This window comes from Trichomonas vaginalis, chromosome V (assembly GCF_026262505.1).
Source record: "Trichomonas vaginalis G3 chromosome V, whole genome shotgun sequence".
Classification (NCBI taxonomy): Eukaryota; Parabasalia; order Trichomonadida; family Trichomonadidae; genus Trichomonas; species Trichomonas vaginalis.
The window spans coordinates 28,152,875-28,176,174 of record NC_067207.1 but is presented as its reverse complement, the minus strand read 5'-3'; the positions used below and the strand labels follow the sequence as shown (position 1 = coordinate 28,176,174).

General features: G+C 33.2%; 9 protein-coding genes and 1 pseudogene across 10 annotated transcripts, besides 3 other annotated features; 3 read left to right on the top strand and 7 right to left on the bottom strand.

Moving 5' to 3' along the window:
* Nucleotides 1-3,363: part of a mobile genetic element that runs on past the window's edge.
* Nucleotides 1,044-2,297, bottom strand: TVAGG3_0417270 (annotated as a pseudogene). Its single transcript has one exon. A coding segment is annotated over exon 1 (1,254 nt).
* An 828-nt stretch (nucleotides 3,364-4,191) lies between the features above and the next one.
* On the bottom strand, nucleotides 4,192-5,224 carry TVAGG3_0417250 (kinase-related family; the record flags this gene model as incomplete). The annotated part of the gene is made up of 1 exon (XM_001306399.2): nucleotides 4,192-5,224. A coding segment is annotated over one exon (1,033 nt), but the record flags the coding sequence as incomplete, so codon positions are not given.
* Nucleotides 5,225-6,243: 1,019 nt separating this feature from the next.
* On the bottom strand, nucleotides 6,244-6,591 carry TVAGG3_0417240 (uncharacterized protein; the record flags this gene model as incomplete). Its single annotated transcript, XM_001306400.1, has 1 exon — nucleotides 6,244-6,591. The coding sequence occupies one exon, from the start codon at nucleotides 6,589-6,591 to the stop codon at nucleotides 6,244-6,246; it is 348 nt and encodes a 115-aa protein (XP_001306401.1).
* Nucleotides 6,592-7,169: 578 nt separating this feature from the next.
* On the top strand, nucleotides 7,170-7,772 carry TVAGG3_0417230 (uncharacterized protein; the record flags this gene model as incomplete). Its single annotated transcript, XM_001306401.1, has 1 exon — nucleotides 7,170-7,772. One exon carries the CDS (start codon nucleotides 7,170-7,172, stop codon nucleotides 7,770-7,772), a length of 603 nt encoding a protein of 200 aa, XP_001306402.1.
* Nucleotides 7,773-7,971: 199 nt separating this feature from the next.
* TVAGG3_0417220 (tubby c-terminal domain-like family) lies at nucleotides 7,972-8,926 on the bottom strand (the record flags this gene model as incomplete). Its single annotated transcript, XM_001306402.1, has 1 exon — nucleotides 7,973-8,926. The coding sequence occupies one exon, from the start codon at nucleotides 8,924-8,926 to the stop codon at nucleotides 7,973-7,975; it is 954 nt and encodes a 317-aa protein (XP_001306403.1).
* A 163-nt stretch (nucleotides 8,927-9,089) lies between these two features.
* On the bottom strand, nucleotides 9,090-10,147 carry TVAGG3_0417210 (inner centromere protein, ARK binding region-containing protein; the record flags this gene model as incomplete). Its single annotated transcript, XM_001306403.1, has 1 exon — nucleotides 9,273-10,130. One exon carries the CDS (start codon nucleotides 10,128-10,130, stop codon nucleotides 9,273-9,275), a length of 858 nt encoding a protein of 285 aa, XP_001306404.1.
* Nucleotides 10,148-14,586: 4,439 nt separating this feature from the next.
* On the bottom strand, nucleotides 14,587-15,258 carry TVAGG3_0417200 (uncharacterized protein; the record flags this gene model as incomplete). The annotated part of the gene is made up of 1 exon (XM_001306404.1): nucleotides 14,587-15,258. One exon carries the CDS (start codon nucleotides 15,256-15,258, stop codon nucleotides 14,587-14,589), a length of 672 nt encoding a protein of 223 aa, XP_001306405.1.
* A 91-nt stretch (nucleotides 15,259-15,349) lies between these two features.
* Nucleotides 15,350-16,117, bottom strand: TVAGG3_0417190 (uncharacterized protein; the record flags this gene model as incomplete). The annotated part of the gene is made up of 1 exon (XM_001306405.2): nucleotides 15,416-16,117. One exon carries the CDS (start codon nucleotides 16,115-16,117, stop codon nucleotides 15,416-15,418), a length of 702 nt encoding a protein of 233 aa, XP_001306406.1.
* Nucleotides 16,118-16,280: 163 nt separating this feature from the next.
* Nucleotides 16,281-16,317: a mobile genetic element.
* Nucleotides 16,318-17,497: 1,180 nt separating this feature from the next.
* Nucleotides 17,498-17,535: a mobile genetic element.
* Nucleotides 17,536-18,534: 999 nt separating this feature from the next.
* TVAGG3_0417160 (cation/H+ exchanger protein 1-related family) lies at nucleotides 18,535-20,478 on the top strand (the record flags this gene model as incomplete). Its single annotated transcript, XM_001306406.1, has 1 exon — nucleotides 18,540-20,375. One exon carries the CDS (start codon nucleotides 18,540-18,542, stop codon nucleotides 20,373-20,375), a length of 1,836 nt encoding a protein of 611 aa, XP_001306407.1.
* Nucleotides 20,479-21,833: 1,355 nt separating this feature from the next.
* On the top strand, nucleotides 21,834-23,138 carry TVAGG3_0417150 (major facilitator superfamily transporter; the record flags this gene model as incomplete). The annotated part of the gene is made up of 1 exon (XM_001306407.1): nucleotides 21,834-23,138. The coding sequence occupies one exon, from the start codon at nucleotides 21,834-21,836 to the stop codon at nucleotides 23,136-23,138; it is 1,305 nt and encodes a 434-aa protein (XP_001306408.1).
* Between the last annotated feature and the right edge of the window lie 162 nt (nucleotides 23,139-23,300).

The following is a 23,300-nucleotide window of genomic DNA, read 5'->3' as shown; positions in this document are numbered from 1 at the left end:
GGTGCAATGACATATGAGTTCACTTTTACAGGGTTGTGTTCGACCAAGTTTAACATTATACTTAAAGCTTGACAAATCTTCTCCTGAGTTTGAAGTTTGTCTTTCAGTTGTTGGTAGTCGTTTCGAATATCTGCAACAGAACTTAAGTCTCTGCTAACTTCAGGATATGTTGTTCTTTTACAGGAACAATTGCTATACCATCTTCGTCTTCGTATGGTTTCCCACTTCAACATCTCTGTCTTTGACATTGACAATAACACTTTGACTGTTTGTTTGAGTTGGTGAATTTAACTTCACATCTGCCACCGCCATTAAACCTTTTGAAACACTCACGCTTCTATTTTTCGGAATGACATTTTACTTAGAATAAAAAGATGGACGTATTCGAGTATCTCTTCGAATTGAAGCAGAACAAAGTTTACACACACAAAACAATACAAATACATTGACAGAATAGTTCTTTATACAAACAATGGAAAATGTTATAGAATAGCAGTCTTTGCTGAACCAAAATATTTCCATAAAGCAAAAGAAAGTTGGTATAACTGAAATGGTGAAAGTTCTTGACGTTGACAAAAATATAACAACAACAAAACTTACAGATATTTCTAAAGGTAAGTTTATCTTACAATATTATGTCAAAACTGGCGTACTGTCAATATTTGACGGAGAGAAGTCAGTTCAAGAACAACTTACTGACCTGCTGCCAAAATCTGCTCGATGGAAGCTGTCGTTATGCCAATCTGAGGAGCCCCAGCAGGTTTCATCGAACGAATCTTCAAAAGAGCATCTTCCGTGAAAAGTGCTATTGGTTTTGTAAACTTCTTTGCTCTCAGTTCATCTGGACCGTCTCTGTCACCAGTATATTGTATTTGTACAGTACCAACAGTTGAAATACCACCCATAAAGTCTTCTGAGTCAGCAAATGGAATGCCAAGCCAAAAGTTTGAACGGTCTCCATTTGTATATTGAGTTTTTTGACCTCCTGTATGAGTCCATACTTTTCACATATGGCATAATAGAACTTTGCATTTCAGGGTTTTGGTTGTTGTGAAGTTGTTGTTAAAGTTCATAGCATCTAATGTCAAGTTGTATGACCTCATATCCTCAACTGTAGAATATTCTTCTCTTGGATATATTTGCCATCTATGTTTATATGATATTTAATACCGGGGTTGTAGAAACAAGAATAGTCATTTATAGTTCGTCTGAACAGTACAAACATAGTATCTGCATGTTTCATTGCAGTTGTTAAAGCAATATCTGTTCTTGCACCTGGGTCAGCACTTTGGTTTCCAACTTCACCTGCAAAGTCTTTGACAGATATTTGGTGTATAGGGAACATAAGTGGAACTGCAATATATTTGGCAGCTAAAGCATTTGAAATATCTGGGTCCAACATATAGACTGCAAGTCTGCTTTCTATTCTCTTGCATTCAAATTTTTCGCATGTGAACTTAACTGGGTCCCAAGCAGTTCCAGCAGCATTGAAATAATAGTTTACTTCATTGTTGAAGTTTGAGAAACCAAAGTCTAAGTCAACTTTGTCTTTGCAAAAGTCACAGAACTTGGCTCCACCAGTTCCAGCTACAGTAATGCTGAATGGGTCTTGTGTTGGTGCAATGACTAAGTTATTTTTGCTTGGAGTAAGTTCAATAGAAATTTTTTCCTGCCCAGTTTGGCAAGTATCTTAAAAACCTGAAGATGAGGAAAGATGACAAAGGAACTCTAAGTTTCAGTTTTACTTTAGTGGCAGCATTTCCATCTGAACCAGAAAGGTTAACATAAACTCCTGGAACGTTAGGGTCAAGTCTTCTTATTTTCTCAATATTTGCATACTGGTCTGTTTGTTCTCTAGCTTGTGGTTGTACTGAGTTTCTCAAAGCGAACCATTCATAGTTTGCCCATGTTACTGTTTGAACTAAGTCAGAGTTAGAATATATCTTTATCCCATGAAAACTTCTGGAGCATATTGGTATCCGACATAGAAAATTCCATTGCAACCTTTCTTGTCAGACCAACTTGGCAGAAGGTTTTATTTCAATGTCTTGTTCCACGTATAAGAATGAGTTGTCAATAGAAATAATATGAAACCTGTCGCAAGCAATATCTACTGTTGTTGAAGAACCTTCTCCAAACTCACCTACGTTTCCATAAGAAACAGCAGTTGTATATTCGTAAGTTCCAGGAACTATTTCTGACCTTCTAATGGCATTGTCGCATTCGTTATACCATTCGGAAACATTTCCGTTCATGGCATCCAAAACTGTTGGCGTTATATTCTGAGCGGCGTACATTTCATATGGGTAAAAATATAGAATAGTTGGATTTATTTGTCATAATTGTTTCGGACCAAGCTTTACTTTCTTCCTGACTGAGTTTTTAACTCTTCTTTTTCCTTCATTGCCACTACTTTCACTAGATGAAGTTACTTCTTCACTATTTTCACTTTGTTCTACTCTTCTTCTTTGGTGTCGCTTTTGGTAACTTGCCCTCTGCTTCAAGTTGCATCTTTGCCTCATGTTCACCTAGTATGTTGTAAATTTCCCATGTCCTTTTTGCCTTTGGGCTCTGGTCGCCCATCTCAGGTAACCTATATCCTAGAAAGATTTTGTCATAGTTTGTATTTGAGTCTTCGCGTATTGTTTGCATGACTCTTTCCTGAGTTTCCGGTTCAAGCTCTTCAAACAGAGCTTGTCCATATGGAATAAGCTCGTTTCCAAATATATGTTTTTGTAGCCATTCTGGTTTTCTTTCCATGTTACCAATAATATCTTTTGTGAATGGGAAAGCTTTTACCCAATGTTTCAGTCTTGCGTCATTTATTTCTGTAGTTGGTTTTATTTTGTCAAGGAACATGTTTTTCAATACTAACATTTCATTTGGTACTGTCCATTTGAGTTTTCTTAAATATTCATCCCTTCTCGGTTCATTGTCTGCAAAGTAAGTTTTTATGACATTTTGTAAACTTTCGTTTGCAAGGTCATGTACAATAGGTTCTCTTCCTTCTCTCTCCCTAACTTTCTTTCTAAACTCTTCACCAAATATACCATCTCTATGGTTCTGTGTAGTTCTTTGAGATAAATGTTTTAGAACGTCAGGTGTTATATTTCCATCAGCCATGTTCATTTCATACTGGTTCAAAATATCTGCATCTTTCATATCTTTCAATGGCATTAAAGCCGCGCTGAAAATACCAGCTATATCTGGTTCACCATTCACTTCCATTGCGTCTACAACTTCTTGGAATTGTGGTTGTAAGTTTATGAACCACCTATCCGGATTAGCTTTATGACCCCATCTCATTGTAGTTCCATAGTCTGCAGAAACAAAAGTAGGTTTGTTTCCATATTGGTTAGGTTCTGAATGAACTTTAAACAATGTTTCATTTCTATATGTTTTGGTGAAATTTAACCTTTTATTTTCACCGAGTTCAGCCAAAGATTGAACGTTATATGGTCGTAAGTAAAAAGGATTGTTGTATTTGCGTACACTTTCTTTCAGTTCTTCCATTCTATGCTGAATATTTTCATCTGATGTTGGAGTCTTTTGTATGTCGGCGAACATTTTTCGATATTCTTCTACTATGTCAGCCGAATTTTTTTAGACTCTTGGAAAGATTCCATATTCTCCGCATACTCTTGTTGAGGGTCAAGATTTTTCGGCTGTTCCAAATCTTCATCTAGTTCTGTGAAGTTAGTTTCCAAAGGAGGGACTTGTTTGTTTCCTTCAGGCTCTTCTAGCTGTTGTTGCTGAACTATTTCTTCCATGTCTGGTTGTATCTGAACTTTTCCTGTGGAGTTTCTTGTACCTCATCTGGTGGCATTTCATATATTCCGAGACCGTTTTTAACAAGTTCCCTATCTAAGTCATCCGGACTCATAAACCTTTCTTCTTTCGTTCCGTCTCTATTTTTTACGCGTTTCATGAAGAGAGTTGAATTATCATTTAGCTCTGACACCAAATATCTCGGAGTAAATTCATCCATGTCATTTGGATGATATGCTATTAAATCATATCCCTTAGCGAGCTTGTATTTTCCAGGTTTGAAATTATATCCCATTTGGTGCTGAACCATAAAGCTAAATAGGTTCGGGTCAGTATTTCCTTCCTTGAACTTTCTAATAGCTTCTTTATATCTGTCACTAAAGTCAAGAGTATCTGGGTAACCATAATTTTCCTTAAGCATTTTTAAGAATTCTTGGTTTCCTTGTTCTCTACTTCTTTTATGTCCTTGCTCTGTTTGTGGTTGTTGCTGTGCAGTGTTTTGAACTGTTGGTTGTGGTGCAGTGTTTTGAACTGTTGGTTGTGGTGCAGTGTTTTGAACTGTTGGTTGTGGTGCAGTGTTTTGAACTGTTGGTTGTTGTGCTGGATTTTGAACTGTTGGTTGTTGTGTTGGTTTTGGTGCATGCCTGTGTCTGTGTCCATGTGACGATGTAAATGTTTTAGGTAGTCCTGGTGCAGGTGCTTCTCTTGGAGGGTTTGGTGGTATATAAGTTCCACTAGCTAGTATATAAGTTCCACCAGCTGGTATATAAGTTCCACCAGCTGGCACATATGTTCCATCTGCAGCATAATGTCCTACCTGACTTTTCGTTTTTAAGAAAGCATTTACTAGGTCTGTTTTGGTCTGTTGTAACTCTTTTTCTTGACTTTCCACAACAGTTGCTCTAACGGCGTCATAGGCACTTTGAACTGCCTGTCTCGTTGCTGCATCTGTTATTTTCGTCATATTTTGTGCTACTTCTCTTAACTCGTTGTCGAAACCTTCAGACTTCAGTTTCTTTCCAGATGAGAAGTCGTTCACTAGTTTCACCTTACTATGAAGAGCTTCGAAGGCGTTCTTAAAGTCAGCATTCATTAAAGCTTCATTTGAACTGTCTTCATCCGCTTGTATTTTTGTCCTTATTGACCCTATAAGTTGGGCTGCTTTAGCGTTGGCTTGGGCATCTAACCAGTCATTATTAGCTTTTATATATTCTGCGCTTTTCATTGCCTTTTGCATGGCTGCGTCGTTATTTTTACTTTCTTGTGCTAAGTTTTCATACTGTACGGTTTGGTTTTGCAACTGTAAAAGTTTTTCTGCCTTTACATTTGCTTCAACTTCTTTTTTATACTCATCGCTATCCATATATGTCTTCAGGGCTTTTTGTTTTATTTCTTCATCTTTCAGTACTTTATATTGAGTAGTATGGTTTTTCAAATTTATAACATCTTGTTCCATTTTTGCTACTTCTGCTGCTTTTTCTGACACTTTTTTCGCATATTCCTCTGTACTTAGTTCTTTCAGTTGTTCTTCTTTCTTCTTTTTCTCTACGTTTAACTCATTGAGTTTCTTTGTGTGTCTGTCATATTCTAGTTTCTTTTCGTTTTCACTTATTTGTTTCTGTATGTCTATGTTTGACTTTTTGACATCTGTTATTTGATTTTTGAGTGAACTCAAATTCATTTGACTTTGAGGGTTATAAGCTGTTCCGTCTGCAGCTCCACCATAGCCTGCCATTTTCGCTAAAAGTGCCGCTCTTAAACCTCCACTCTGTGCACCAATAACTCGGCTTAAAAGCATAGGGTTGCTTGACATTTGTTGCAACATAGTGGGGTCATTCATCATTTGTTGTTGCAACTGTTGTTGTGGTGTCAGTTTTACTATTGGATGTTTCAATGCTCTCTTCCTCTTACGTATATTCTTACGTAGCTTACGTGGCATTTTAAGTGAAGTTAAAAAGCGGTTTTTGACAGATGTTTATATGACACTTTTTGTTCAGCACAAAAAACTACTCGGTCAAAGTGTTGTCAGTTTTGTAAAATAACCGTCCTATCTCATTCTATAAGGGGGAAAGGCTTCTCAAAGTATACTTCCTTGGAACGCCTGTAACTTTTCCTGTAGCGACGATAGACCCTTACTTGTCCGGACAAAGTTATACTAAACATCTTCAGGGCTAGAGGGCACGAAGTGCCTGGAGGCCCCACTACCTTTTTTTTTTTTTTTTTTTTTTTTTTGATGAAGATGAATTAATGCAATATAGTAATAAACCATTGGTAACCAAACCTCTGAATGACAGCATTAAGAGAGAGAAGTTTTTCATGGGATTTCGTGCTTTGAACCGAATTCAAAAGATAGTCGACAAAGCACTATCTTCCGAATAAGTAGCAAAGCATATCCTACTATACCCTTCATAAAGAGAATATCTTTAACATAAAGTTTATGATATATTTTTGGGCCACCAATTAAGTAGTTATCAACTAGTTTTGGATTAACGTACCCATATTTTCTTTTTTTTTGAATGGAAGGAAATCAATTATTCTGAAATCTTGACCACGTTTCAGCCATTTTTTTGCTTGGTTGCTTGCATGTCCTTCTATATTAGAATCATGTTTATCAATCAATCCAATATTAAAACAATGTGCATCTCTTAATGAGAATATCTTAAAGATTATATCAATGACTGTTAGATCAACAATAGTTTTTCTCTTGAAACATGGCTTAAAGTCTGCAGGAGACACTATTTGCGAATCTATTGTATCAAGCCGAAAGACATCAAATTTATCCTTGACTTTTACATCGAAATTGAATAAATGTTTGCATTCCATTGTAATTGTAATCAACATGTACATGCATGTTTCATCTATTCGAACTTAGATATTTCAAGTTTTGATTTTTTCTTTATAAATCCGAAATGATAATGAATTCGTATGTTAGATAGTGGATATGTTAATAAATATCATTCGATAACGAAAAAATATCGATTCGTAAAAATAATCTCAATTTTCACACAAAAACGACGGGATTGCATGACAAACATGCGCCGATCACACATTTGTTAATTGTGGTGCACGCAGCAATATTCCGAAGTTTTGATGTTTTGACGAATCTCATTTTTCACAGAAAAAACTGAGAGAAGATTTTATATGAATGATTATTACCATTATGAATGGTGTATGTCTCAATATCATTTTTAACAATTTTCGCATTCTATTGTTTGACGTTTTTATTTTTTGAGAATACATTGAAATTAACTAATGCACACATTGCTCATAGACAAATTAAGCATTTGAACTTCTTTATCATCGATTTTTTCAATGTAATTTCAATTTTTACAATCATTTATAAACTATTCCTCTGAAATTGAAATTTGAATTATTCATTCATTTTAACATCACTTCGAATAATGCAAGAAGAAGCAGATGCAGGTCAATCTACTACACCCATATTTAAGTTAGAAATTCCAGAGGATGTTGTACATCACTTTAAGGAAAGAGCAAAAAAGCCATGCAAAGAAGCTAAGGAATTTTACGACAAATATCTCGTTGCTGAAGATGGATATAGGTATCGTATCATGAAACTCCTTTTCTATACCTATATGAAGTATAACTACAGTATTGATAGAAGTAAAAAACAACAATTGAAGCTTCTTGATCCTTACAATCAGGCAATTGCATTGATCGTCATCAAGCATCTTAATGAAATCGAATTTGGAGATGTTAAATTCATCTACATACAAGATATTTTAGATGTGAAGATTGTCGAAGGATGGATGAATATTCTTGACATTGTTGGCGCTGATTACAGACTTTTCAGAACAGGTCAATTGAAGAAATTCGGAAACAAACTCACAGATATCTATTTCATTCTCAATGATGAAATTCATGCAGGCAAATACCCAGATACAGGACTGAAAATCCCAACACCTGAAGAGTACCATAAGTTCATGGGTAACAACCAATTGCTTACAGAACCACCAGATGGATACTGCACCTCATGTCGTATATAATTCTATATTCATGAATATTCCGGCTAAACGATTTATTTTGATTTCCAAAAGCCTTTGTCTTATTTTTTATAAAATTTATGAAAATTGATTTCGAATCTTTAATTAATTCGGATAAAAACAAGCATAAATTAATACAAATAATATTTAAAACAACAAACAATTATATTAATATAAACAATTCTATTGTATCATGTATATTTTCAATTCGAGTAAATATAGCTTGAAATTCCTAGGCAAGCTATTATATAAAGCGGAACAGGCTTTGTAACTGTCAATTCAAGAACATTTTTGCCTACTTTGCGGATTGTAATTATGGATTTTCCTTCCGAGTCGAGTAAAATTGCATTTCTCATAGATGAAAGAGTAAAATGGCCTCCAAATTGAAGCACCCAGTGACCATCCTTAGCAAGCCTTGGTATTTTGGAATGGATTTCGGTCTCGCCGAATTTGACTTGAATTTTTCTTGGTCCATACGAATCTCCGTATTCATTGTTGTACATCAAGCTGCCTATCTCTTCAGTACCCTTCAAAATCTTAAATTCATCCTGTTTGAAATTTGTTGTCATTTTGTATTTGAAATTTTGGGCCTTTACATGAATTTCTGAGCCTTCGTTGATGTATACATCTGGAGTAAGGAATCCAATATCTTTTGCAATTAACAAATCAGAAGTATTTGATTTAATTATGTATTTTTGTTTAGATTTAAGATGCGACACTCGTTTTTCTCTGGAAATAAAATAAGATCCAGTAACTAATTGATTGGAGTAATCATCTTTTGAGGTATCAACATTGATATTTTCTTGTTCTTCCTTTTTTTCTTCAGCTTTTGGCGGGTTTGGGCCAGGATCAGCTACAACTGGTTGTGAAAATTCAACTTCCCCACGGATTTGATCTTTTCCGGAATCTTCAGAAAATTCTAGATCGACAGATTGCTTCTTTTTCCCATTGACTTCTTTAATTTTAGATGCACTACGAGGACTTTCTAATGTTTGTGGTTCAGTCTTTGGTTCTTCGATTTTGGAAGGCTGATTTCGAGTTCTTCTTTGACCACCACGGGTATTTCGCGTTCTAGTTGGCTTTGTTTCTGTTTTGGAAGGACGAGAAGTTATAACTAAATCTGAGGAGCTCTGATCCAATGAAGAAGAAGAGTCCATACAAAAATCTTTTGAATTGAAAAAGTTCAAAAAATTTTACATCCATATCTTAGACTGTTCGGCATATAAAATGCATCAAAAAAATTTACGACTAATTGAATAAGGTTGGCAGTCAAAAATTGCGCACTTGTGTGACATGAAATATTCATTCTAGGTTAGCCAATTTAACAGTAACTTTCATGTTTAATTTGTTCGTGAGCAGGAGAGAATTATATCTTATCAACGCAAGAGAAAATTATTAATCTTGTGTTAAAAATATGTACAAAACATTGCGACAATATAATTAAAACGAAAACACGACATTTTATAAAGTAAATTCAACAAGATTTAATACTTTTAAGATTATTCATTCAAACATTGCCACTCTATTTATGGCTTGATTACCATTTGCCTGCTGTAATTGGTTCTTTTCGGCTACTATTTTGGCCCATTTCTGTCTCATCAGCTTTGCCTGCTGAGATAATTGAGAAGCATCTTTGGAAATCGAATAAACACCATTGACTGAAGATGTAAACTCTTCCGAAGAGAGTAGGATATTTGTTGGATCTATACTTGTCCTTAGGTCTCTAGTATCTGCATATGAGATCTTAGGAGAAGTTGGTAAATTGACAGATGAATCCTTTTTAACAGGAGTCTTAGGAACATCTGAGTCAACATCAAAGCAAGAGCTGGCCGATGATTCTGAAATTGGTGATTCATTTTCAATAATTTGCTTAACAAGTGAATTTCTTTGAGGTGTTACTTTTGATACATAGTTTTCTTCAGCTCTGGCAAGAGTAATAGGAGATGCTTGTGCATCAGTGTTAGATGAGAGCGCATCATTATTTTGAAGAACTTGAATTGTAACATGATGATTAGCATCATCAGAAGCGGGGAAATCAATAGAAGAATCAGAATCAAAATCATGTGGTCTAATAGGAACATTTGTACGCAAGCTAGATCTGCGGGGAGCTTGATTATTTGAAATGTTTTGGGTATTTTCTTCTGAATTATTATGATTTTCGTTGGTTAGAGCCAGTTCTTTTTGATTATTTGGAACATTACTGATGTCGACCGTGTTATTGGCTAAATTAGAATTTGGATCCAACTTCTTATTGATTTTCTCAAGCCAGATAAAGTTATTTTTCGAAAAGATTTCAAGTTTGGCTTCTTGAAGTTGTAGGTCGTCTTCTAATTCCTTACAAATGTTTGTGAAAGAGAGCATGAAAATGGGGCTTAACGTACAGATCAGTCACTTTTCGAAGGGTTCTATTTCAGAAATTTTATGAAACATTCCACAAGCAATGAATAGCCAATTAGAGGAAAATCGCGGAGCATATGATTTAAATAATAATTCTTATAATTTCATTGAGAAATTCAAAGTAATAATGGGAATAACTGAGATAAAATATCAAAGAATGGATTACATTATCATATTATCATAGTAGTAATGATAAAAGATTTGAAAATTATTATTTTAAAAAAAATGTTCAGAAGTATAGCGCATATACATTAAAATTGTTGCATGCTAAGTTCGGTCAACGATAGAAATTGAGTGGAAATTAATCGTTGAGGAAGTACTATTATGTAAAGTAAAAAATGTTGTGGGATTTTTAATATTATATATTATTTTATAATAAAATTTTTTTGAGTCATTTTAAGAAGCACATATAATTTTTTGAATTTAAAAATTAAAGTAGTGTCAAACGAATTTATCACTTAATTTAATACTCAGATTTCTTAAAATTAATGAAAAAAAGGTTTTCTGAGAACTTTTGAGAATGGTTTTCAAATTCCATTATTGAAAATATATAGGTATTGTATGAAATTCAAACTCTATATTTATTAAAATTCTAAATTTTTAATAAAATAACTTTTCAGAGGAATATGATTTTGAATGGTTGATTAATAAGTATAAAAATGTCTACGATTTTAAGGAGGGAATTGTTCCTTATGAGGTATACATCATAACTATATACCTCATAAGGAACAATTCCCTCTTGATAGCTGGGAAACTTTCTCTGAATAACTTATCATTTGGAGAAAGTTTCCCAGCTATCTATTAGAAACTAAAGGGTGTGAGGCACTAATATATAATCAGTGCCTCATAGCCTTTAGTTTCTTATTAAAAACGAGAAAACTTGTTCGAAATGATAAACAATTTCGAACAAGTTTTCTCGTTTTAAGGAGGGAATTGTTCCTTATGAGGTATACATCATAACTATATACCTCATAAGGAACAATTCCCTCTTGATATCCTGGATATTTTTGAATATATTTTTTTAATTAAAGTTCTCAAAAGTATTATCAAAAGTGATTTTTAAAAAATATCTCCAATTAATTAACTAATTAAAAGTATTATATTTTTAAAATGAAATAGTTTTTCAATTTTTTTGAAGGAATTGAGATACTTCCCACGACAATAAAATTGAGAGGTTTACATTATGACTGATCTTCGCATGCAACAAAATCGAAAATGTTTTATAATGATTAACTTATTTGCGTTATTAATTTTAATTTCTATGATATTTTTCGGAATTAATTCATTTTGAAAAATGCAATCAATCTGTATTGCATATTGTAGGGATGCGTTAAACACGCCATTTGACCGGGCGTACATTTTTTTTGTTCGCCCAAAAATTTCGCCATTTGAGAAATTCAAAAATTAAAAATAAAATTTTAATCTTGATTTTTTTATTTTCGTGATTTTTTTGAAACTTACATAAGCGATGAAATACTTTTTTTAAGTAATCGTTTATTATTTATAAATATATCTTAATAAATTTAATTCCTTAAGGTAGAGCGTGTTCAAATTTAAAATCTCATACAATATTTTCTTAATGGCGTATTTTTCTGAGGTCGCCCAAATAAAGGCGAATTCAAAATTGAGAACTCCAAGGCGTATGGCGAGTATTCAAAAAGTACGCCACTTACAAAATATTGAATGTGGATTATCAATTTTTTGGCGTGTTCAATTTCAAATTTTGATATTTATGTTTATTTTATTCAGTATAATGCTAAGAATTAAAATATAAAATTCATAGAATTTTTTCTTTGAAAATATTTTACATTTTTATTAGACCACTCCTCGACTAGTCATCAGGTTATCCTCGGATCATCCTCAGACTACTCCTTATCAGATTACTCATCATCCTCAGACTACTCCTTAGACCCCTCCTCATCAGACTCCTCCTCAGATCTTCCTCCTGAGACTACTCTTCAGACTACTCCTTAGAGTCCTCCTCATCAGACTAGTCCTGAGACTAGTCCTCAGACTACTCCTGAAACTACTCCTCAGATTATCCGCAGACTCCTCCTCAGATTATCCTCAAATTACTCCTCAGTCTAATCCTCAGACTCCTCCTCAGATTATCCTCAAACTCCTCAGACTACTCCTCAAACTACTCCTCGGTCTAATCCTCAGACTCCTCCTCAGATTATCCTCAAACTCCTCCTCAGATTATCCTCAGACTACTCCTCAAACTACTCCTCAAACTCCTCCTCAGATTATCCTCAAACTCCTCAGACTACTCCTCGGTCTAATCCTCAGACTACTCCTCGGTCTAATCCTCAAACTCCTCCTCAGATTATCCTCAAACTCCTCCTCAGATTATCCTCAAACTCTTCCTCAGATTATCCTCAGACTACTCCTCAAACTACTCCTCAAACTCCTCCTCAGATTATCCTCAAACTCCTCAGACTACTCCTCAAACTACTCAGACTGCTCCTCAACCTCCTCAGATTATCCTCAAACTCCTCAAACTACTCCTCGGTCTAATCCTCAAACTCCTCCTCAGATTATCCTCAGATTATCACTTTACATATATATATCGATAACTAAATAATTACTTATTATACTTTCTTTATTTTTTTTTAATTTTAAAATAATATTAATATATCTTTCTACGTTTAATGATGAAAAGAGAAAGAGGAGTAAAAAGAGGAAAGAGAAAAGAAAGAGAGAGAGAGGGAAAAAAAGAGAAAGAAAGAAAGAAAAAAAAGGACGGCGATAATTTTGTATTGTTTTGTTATTCGGCCGAATGGCGTATTATTCTATTTTTAAACGGTCATGGTGTAAAACCGTCGCATCCCTAGCATATTGTAATGCCTAATAAGTGGAATATTGATACCTAATATCTCACGGTTCCATTTTTACAGGTTAGCATTTTTTATCAAATATTATTTTTTTTTTAGTGAAAATATCAATTAAAATGATTGGATGAAATGGGTATCTTGATAATTGAATTGTTTAAATATTATTGGTTGATTTTGTATTTTTAATTTGATAAATTAAGAATATCTTCATTTTTGAAATGATTTCCAGCCATTCAATCGGTGATCAATGTTTAAATATTCTTTTAAACATTAGAATGATCTTTGCTTGCAAAAAACATTATTAAAGATGAGTGATAGCCAAAATTGATACAAAAGTGGGTAATTAGCCAATCAAGATTTCAGATGATTATTTTGAAATATACAATGTAATCATTATAATGATATTAATTTGGTCACTACTTAATTGAATGAAATTTGAATACTATTCAAATTCTGATTGGTTTCTAAAACAGTATATATTTAGTAATAATACACATATAAATTTGAAAATATTAAGATTGAATGAGTAGATAAGAATTTAAATTTGAAGTGTTCTCAATTTTTTTGAGTGCTAATATCTCAATCCATCATAAACTCGATTTAGAAAAATTAAATCTTGAAAACTCTCTTAAAAACAGGTCGATTTTGAGTAACTATTCTATTCCATTATTCTTTTATTCAATAATCCAATTGAAGTCTGAAAAAACATCATTCTCTGTCTTAAAAAGTGAGAGAATATCTGCATCTTCTTCTGTTGATTGCTGGTTATTAGATTCAGTGCTTTGAACCTTTTTTTGTTCCATTCATTTTTTCACGTTTCATAGCCAAAAATCTATTTTTAAAATTTGTGTTCGTTCGTCCTGTGAAGAAAGAGGCTATAATTTTCCATTTAGTTCCAAATTCTTTCACTTTTTCACGGAGTAAATTATCTTCTTCTTCTGTCCATTCTCCATTATTAACATCAGGGCTTAAATAATAATTCCATCTATCTTTACATTGCCTAACATTCCTATTCCCCATTAAATTCGAAACTTTATCCCAGTCAACAGGTTTCATATTGGAAACTATTCTAATAAGCAACTCATCTTCTAATGGAGTCCATCTGAAATGTTTATTCTTACTTTTAGTTTCTTTATGACTCCTACTAAATCTCCTCAACATGAATAATGAAAAATTGACAAGTTTTGAAAGAACATTGTCAACTTTGATGCATCATAATTATGAGTAGGAGCTTGTTATTTTATGTAGTATCGAAAGCCTAACCGATGCATTTCAATCCCTACTGCAATCGTATTGAAATTTCAATTTAAATTTGCTATTGAAACTAATTTGGAATTTCAAAAGTTGTTTATTTCTAAATATACAGAGTGAGTGATTTTTTTTACAAATTATTTTAGCGGTTTTAACCATATTGTCAAAAAGCACGTTTTGGTTTGAAAATTACTTTTCATAAGTTGAAGAAAAATCAACCAATCTTTTACATACTCAGTAATCAATAATTTCATTCTCAAAGCTGAAACTTTATCAATTTGTCTACAAAAATTATATCTTATGACATTTTTACTTAGGAATTAGGAGAAAAATAATTAGAAGTATTTTCCAAGATAGATTTGCTTAGACAAATTGTTTAAATATTTTTGTTTATAAGAATTTTTCAGAAATTCTAATCTATTATTGTATGCTTGAGCAGTTAGCTGCTCGGAATTGATCTGAGATCGCTGTTGACTAATTCTAATCTGGTCTTCATACAATCTATTATAGATAATGTTCAAATCTTCTATTTTACTTTGATCTCTATGTATTTTTTCTTTTAATTCATTAGATTTAGCATTATACATTGCCTCACTTTTAATTGCTTTCGCTACTGAAGGACAATTTCGCACAGCTTCAAGTCTAGATTCAGGATTCAAGAGTTGTTCTGGTGATATTCTCTGGTCAATATTTGCAATGTCTTCAGGATCGACTTGTGCGGGGTTCAATGTAGGAATATCTGTGAACATCATAGCTTGTTCTAAACAATTACTTAATGTGTATAGTGGAATCCAATATTTAATGATTGGAAACTCAACAGCAACTTGTTCCCCATTTGAATCAACTATGTTTATTGAAGGAGGAGTGCTAGGAAATGTTGGAGAATAATTTACTGAAATTGTAAGATCTGGACGCTTTGGAAATCGAATTGATATAGACCCGTTATTACTAACTGATCCTTGAAATTTAGAAAGAGCCTCTTGAACCTGATAAGAAATGATTGACATTTTAAAATTTTTTAAAAATGTGACAGTAAACCTTCCTCAAAATTTGAATTGAAATTTCTAAAGTGTTTATAAAATATGAAAAATAGGAATATTTATAAAAAGGTGAAAGAGTTTATTATTTCTTGGAAAAAATTAAAAAAGATAATCTGTTTTGTGCTTATTTGTTGACGGCTGCAGCAACAGCTTCAGCGGCAGCTTTTGCCTTTGCTTTGAGCTCCTTAGTTTGTTCAGCTTTCTGTTGCATTTCTTCCACTTTTCCTGAATTTGCAACCTGCTCAGCTAATGCCTTAGCTTCAACAGCATGTTGCTTCTTAATTTCGTGCATTTCATGCATTTCCTCGACTTTTCCGGATGCTGCAACTTGTTCAGCAACATTCTTTGCTTCAACAGCATGCTGCTTCTTGATTTCGTGCATTTCATGCATCGCTTCAACTTTTCCAGATGCAGTAACTTGTTCTGCAACATCTTTTGCATTGGCTGCATGTTGTTTCTTGATTTCATGCATTTCTTTCATCTCTTCAACTTTGCCTGATGCTGCAACTTGTTCAGCTAATGCCTTAGCTTCAACAGCATGTTGTTTCTTAATTTCATGCATTTCATGCATCTCCTCGACTTTTCCGGATGCTGCAACTTGTTCAGCAACATTCTTTGCATCAACTGCATGTTGTTTCTTGATCTGATGCATCTCATGCATTTCTTCTACTTTACCTGATGTTGCAACTTGTTCAGCAACGGATTTTGCGGTCTCAATATGTTGCTTTTTAATTTCATGTTTTTCTTGCATCTCTTGAACTTTACCTGATGCTGCAACAGCTTCTGCTGTATTCTTTGCAAGTTCCTTGTTTGCTACTTCAGTCATTCTTACTGATAAATGAAGTAAAAGTTCTCTCTGAAATAATTTGTTAATATCTTTTTATCAAAAAATTAAACGTTTGAAAAGTGAATTGATACATTCAATATTTGATATAATTCGGAAAATTCCCTCATAATATGATTGGACACATGAATATGTGCTTGATTTGTAATAAACAGAAATTCATCAAAAGTGACAGCTCTCAATTTTTTGACATTTGTAAATTCTAAATTGAATGAGAAAAATGAAATAATACTAAGCATAATACAATATTCTAGATTTAATTATAATTAGGGAAAAGTTAGTTTTGAGAGTACTTTTCATAGGCATATAGAATGAAATCTTCTGAAAAATAATATCACATAAACTCATATTATTTTCTAATATATAACTATTTTATATAAAAATCAAATTCAATGATCTTAAAAGCGAAGGATAAACCTCAAAATTTACGAATATAATGAGTGGTAATATAATGCTTATCTATCATAAAACCATATGAAATATCAATTTTTGCTTTACGCCTAATTTTTGACGACAATTAGCAAAAAATGTTAAATGTTAACACTCAGTCCATTTGAATATGAAAAATAAAATTGACTTTGATTAAATGTTTTTATTTATCATGCAATTCTTCTTGCGACCAAAGATTTGAATAAAAGTTCAAAAAATAAGATAGCTTAAAAAATAATATACGGTAGTGTTTACTAATAGATGAATAGTATATAAATTCTATTAAAATGGATTTGATCCAAAAAAATATATAAAATTTGATCATAAATAAAATCGTTTTAAATTACTTCTTCATTTAAATTATAACAATTATTTTTGGTTTTATATTTTTTTGGATCAAATCCATTTTAATAGAATTTATATACTATTCATCTATTAGTAAACACTACCGTATATTATTTTTTAAGCTATCTTATTTTTTGAACTTTTATTCAAATCTTTGGTCGCAAGAAGAATTGCATGATAAATAAAAACATTTAATCAAAGTCAATTTTATTTTTCATATTCAAATGGACTGAGTGTTAACATTTAACATTTTTTGCTAATTGTCGTCAAAAATTAGGCGTAAAGCAAAAATTGATATTTCATATGGTTTTATGATAGATAAGCATTATATTACCACTCATTATATTCGTAAATTTTGAGGTTTATCCTTCGCTTTTAAGATCATTGAATTTGATTTTTATATAAAATAGTTATAGATTAGAAAATAATATGAGTTTATGTGATATTATTTTTCAGAAGATTTTGTGTTCTTCTTCAAAATTTTATTTTTTTTTATTAAAAAGAATCTTTACAAAATATACATTTACTTTAATTAATATTTAAAAACGTGCTCTATCAAAAGTTCCAAAAATTCAATATTTTAGCTTTTCTGAGGTGTCACTTTTGATGAATTTCTGTTTACAACAGATTTATTGTCGGCTTATGAAGATTTTCTCAAAATTTGAGAATAATTGCGTTCAAACAATTCAATCAAAAATTTTTACATTCAATTAGATTCTTTCAAAATTTTCTCCGTATTCCAATCAAATTTCTACAGAGTCCATATTGGATAAAGATTTGGAATAAATATTTTATGATGATGAATGGTTTCGGCCCAAAAATTTTCTTCTCAATTTTTGATATAATTTTTAACCTGCACAGAGCATTCTTTTAATAATGGCCTGAAAGCACCATTTCGTCAGGAAAAATATTTCAAAATTGCATATTTAATTGATATCAAAAAATTATTAGGTTTAAATCAATTAGATCCTATGAGGACCAATATAAACTGGTATAAGATAGAAAATCATTAGAGTTAGATTGTCCAACTCTTAAATAAATTGTCAATTTTATATAAAATGTAATAAAATGAGACATAAATGAAGGATAGCTTCATTTATATATAATGAAGCAACATTGCTTCTTATACAAGTGTGAAAAGAAAATTTAAGAAGTGGAAGTATTCGGTTACGTGACAATTAAAGAATAGAACATCATCTTTTGTGCGAGCGATAACACAATATGCATATGTTTAACCTAATCTTATCATCTTATTTATATAACTATTTAAATTATCAAAAATGATATTTTCGAAACTCCAAAATGGGTGTCGATATTATGGATGCATAAAACACCACATGAGTAATCACTTTGTAAGATCGTTAAATTCGCCAGCGAAGCATGTACATATAAAACTCTAGATTTTCCAAGTTGTGGTGAGCGTCAATTGGCAAATTTATTATTTATTCCGTTTCCCAAACAAAATTTGAAACGAATTGTTAAAATTACACGGAAAATATTCAAAATCGTTAAATATATGAGTGCAATTAATATCAAGATCAACATTTACAAATAATAATAAAAAAATGAGATGATTAGTTCTGAACCGCAAATTGATACAGAACGATGAAAACGGTTTCCAAATTCGGAAATGACTGAGACGCCCGCTGACTCAGGGAAGCTCGATGGACGCCCATTATTGCCGAAAGTATTAGAAGCCGATGACAGACCAACAATTTTCGGTGCAAGACCAGCATCTTACAACAGAAAACCATTCGTTACACCGGCCATTAGTTTCGACCACTTAAGTTACGTCAGTTTCCAAAATATCCTTTGGACAGTACTTTGCGGCTGGTGGGTTTCTATTTGCATAGTAATTACAGCTCTTTTACTTATTTTAACTGGTTTCGGATACAAAATCGGAATTAGATTGTTTGGCTTGGCAAAGTTCGTTCTTTATCCATTTGGCAGATACGCATATCTTGATGACGCTCCAAAGCCAAATATCTTAGGAAGAATATTATTCTACTTTTTCGCTTCAATATTGATCTTCATTCCACTTGTTATCTCAATGACCCTCTCCTGGGAACTCATTTTCTATATTCCTATGGCTAAATTCCTTACTTGCGTTTTATCTCAGTGCTTTACAAACATTTGGCGTCTTAAATTTGCTCGCCTGAAGCACCACAACGCAAAGTCCGGTCGTCTTCCAGTAATTCTTACATACAGCTCCGGCTCATTCTTATATTTCAAATTCTCCATCTTCGGAATGGATGTTCCTTACATCAACCTCTGGCCATTCATCATTGCTACCTTCTACATCGGTTACGGTGCCTCCGAACACATGAAAGAAGAGAATTCCGTCCTATTTACATTTGTTTCCATTTTAGCCACAATTCCATGCATGTATGTCATTGGTGTTGCCACAGAAATCATCTCTGGCCGCTGTGGTCTTGTTCTTGGCTCCTTAATCAACGCTGGCTTCACAGGTCTCGTTGAATTAATTCTTTTCTTCTTCTCCATCAAGAAAGGACTTGGCCAAGTTGTCCAATCCGCTGTCACCGGTGCTTTCCTCATGAACCTCCTCGTCATCCCCGGTTTATCAATGCTCGCGGCCGGTATAAAGTGGAAGGAAGTAAAATTGAATAGAAAAGTGCAATCGGTTTCTGGCACTTTTCTGTTTTTAGCTATTATTGCTGTATTCTTCCCAGGTGTTTTCTACAACATCTACAGACGTCCCAATATCGTCTGCAACGAGTGCAACGGCGAGAAAGGCTATTTCGTCGTTTCCCAAGATTCAGCACTTAATTGCACACTTTGTACGATAACTAACCCCAGTTTATTGGATTCAGACCCTGTTTACAAGACAATGGCCAAGCGATTGATGTACACTACATCAGTGTTGATGCCAATTGTATATGGTGTTGGTTTATTCTTCTCATTGCATACGCACAAATACATTTACGACCAATTTGAACAAGAACAGAAAGGAGAAGATAGTGTTGAAACAATGTCAACATGGATATGTGTTGTTGTTTTGTTAGTTTCTTGTGTTATTTTCTCAATAGTTTGCGAGATCGTTTCTGATGTCATGCCTCCTGCAATTGATAAAATGAAGTTGACAGAGAGATTCGTTGGTTTAGTTTTCTACACAATGATTCCTGCTGTTGCTGAATTCATGAACGCTATTAGATTCGCGTTGGAAGGAAATATGGGCTTGAGCTTGGAAATTGGTAACCAGGGCGCTATGGTCGTTACTTTGATTCAGATGCCTGCTTTGGTCGCGATCTCTGCAATCATTGGAAATAAAACAACTGAGGGACAGTTTACTTTGATGTTTGAGATGATCGACGTTTTCGCTGTCATCATTTCAGTATTGTTGAGGAACTTCATGCTCATGGAGAACTCTATTAACTACTTCACTGGCTTCGCCTTCTTAGTTATCTTCACTTTAATCGCAGTTGTTTACTATTTCGATCCATATTAAAAATTTTTGTCTCTCTTTTCAATTTTTTTTATAATTTTATGTGGGATGTGATATTTTCAAAATCTAGCGCCTAAAATTTAAAATTTTTCCCCTCTTAATTGGACACAAGGTGTTGAAATTCTATGGAAGTTGGCTTAGTCAAATGAAATTATCTAAAAGTTATAGAGGTTACTTTTATTTGCCATACGAAACTTTCTACATAAGGAGATTGGTGCTTTAAGATTAAGGAAAAATTGAGAGAATGGATTGACATCCGAGAGAAGTTACAAGCAAAGATAGTAAAATTCTATTTCATTGTATGTGCATGCAGATATTGAATCAGAAAAGATCCATTTATCACATTGAGATGAGAAATCCATTATAAAGGATAGGTAAAAATTAGCAATAAACTATGTTTTCAATAGAAAAGGTCTTTCCTAAAGATATCAATTTAAAGAAATTAAAAATTATAGTAAATTTTAAATCAAAAATTGTATATTGAGTTAATTATTCTAAATAATCAATATTTCTTTAAATGCGATCAATTATAAAGTAACTGCAATGTCTCTGATGTAATAGATCTTATATTAAATTAAAAAAAAATACAAATAATAGTCATATGTGTATTGCCGATATTCTGTCTAAGTTTGGATAGTTATATTAAACTTAATCTATTGACTAAATGTTATAAAATTTGATGAAAAATTATATGATTTGTTTAAATAAGAAGTTTCGCTAATTGAATATGTATATATAGATGTGTTGAAACAAAATGATCTCATTATTTTAATAAAACAATCATTTGGAAATCAATTTTCAGAAGTTAAGGCTATTTTCTAAATACATTGGCTGTAATCATAATTTTTGTCATGGTAGAATCATTATTTGATGCATGAAATGATGTATGATGTATTTATTTTAATAAAAGATTCTTGTTTCAGTTTGAATAATTCTTGCTAATAAATATGGGTATAGAAGAAGGTTACAAATCCGTTTACAGTATAGATTTTTACAAAACTCATACTGTGGCCCATTGTATCACAGTTTCAATGCAGTCAATTGAAATTGAATAATTTTTTATAGTTTTAGGAATTTAATATATCACTGATATTATCATATTGGTTCCAGACATTTTTGTTAATTTTTTTATCTTTTTAAAATAAGATTGAATTGCAACAACTATGCCTTTTGATATTGGAACAAAAAGTTGTTTACTTTACAAACTGTGCATTTTTTCTGAAGAAATGGATCTCTCTCAAATTTTTGGATGGTAATTCAATTAATATTCTATTGAGTTTAGGTTCTAGGTAAAATGATTGGAATCATAAAAACGTTTGATATATTCACGTAAATTTTTTTATAATATCATTCAACCCGTCGATCTCAGAAATTGAATAAGACCTGTTATAATTTCAGAGAGTTCAGAAATTTGATAAGAAATCACGACCCTTTGAAATCATAACTTCATTTTTCTTACTCATGGTTAATTTCTGCGTCCACGAGTTGATCTATGGCTTGATCATCATGACAGGTTCAATGAATTTCGGCTATACTGTTGGCTTCCCATCGCCATTAGTTCCATTCTTCCAAGATTATTGGGGAATCTCTAAAATGAGCACAACATGGTTCAATGCTATTCTCCCACTCTTAGCCATTGTCGGTCCATTCATCACAACATGGTTATTAACATTCCTTCCAAGAAGATTAGTCTTCTGCATCCTTCAAATCGCTTCTGCAGTTACATACTTGATCATGTTAGCTACAACAAAGAAAGCTTTCGCTCTTATGATCGTTATGAGAGCTCTCCAGGGTCTCATTATCGGTGGTGTTACATCAATTGCTCCAACAATGCTCGTTGAAGCTGCTCCAGCTGGTCTTACAGGCTTCTTCGGCAACCTCAACCAGATCGGCTGCGTTATTGGTATCATTATCATGTACCTTCAGGGCAACTGGACAGTCAACCTTTCCAAGAACGCTACAAAGTGGTGGTCTCTTGAAATTACATGCGCTGTTTTGAACTTTGCTGGTGCTGCTCTTATTTGGGTTTGCCCAGAAACAGGCGCCGTCAAGAAGGAAGAAGATAACAAGGAAGAAGTCAAGAAGGAATCAGTCTTCCAGAAGCAATATCTTGGCAAGCTTCTCGTTGGTATCGCTATGATGTTCATCCAACAATTCGCTGGTATCAACGCCATCCTTACTAACCTCGATGAAAACTTCAAGGAAGTCGGTGCTCCACTCGATTCCGGCATTGCTTCAACAATCTCCGTTGCTGCTCAGTTACTTGCCGTTTTCACATCTGGTTTACTTGTCGACTGGCTTGGCAGACGTCCACTTTTCTGCATCTCAACATGCGGCTGCGGTATCATGCTCATCATCTTCGCTCTCAACTATAACTACGGATGGGCTGACTGGCTTTCCATTGTCGTTATCTTCATCTACATGTTCTTCTTTGGCGCTGCTCTTGGTCCAATCCCATGGTTCGTTGTTCCAGAACTCTTCCCAGACTCCGTCCGTTCAATGGGTGCTTCTATGATCTCAATGGCTAACCAGCTCTTCTCATTCATCGTTATCTTCATCTTCCCATGGCTCAAGGGTTCAACTGATGCTAACGGCAAGAGAACATCCGGCATTGGTCTCATGTGGACATCCCTCATTTTCGCTATCATTGCTATCCTTGGTGCTGTTTTCGGCTTCTTCTACATCACAGAACCAAATGAAAAGAAGGAAGAAAACCTTGACTGGGATGAGAACAAGGAAGACAGTGAGGTTAAGCAAACAGCTTAAGGAAATTAATTATTTTCTTTTATTCCTTATATGTAAACTCTTTTAATATTTGTTTACCTAAATATATGATTTACTTTTTACTTTCCAAGCTCTATTAGCTCTCAATTCGCTAATTATTGTTCAAATTTTTGAAGATAAAGAATAATTATTTTGAATTCTGAT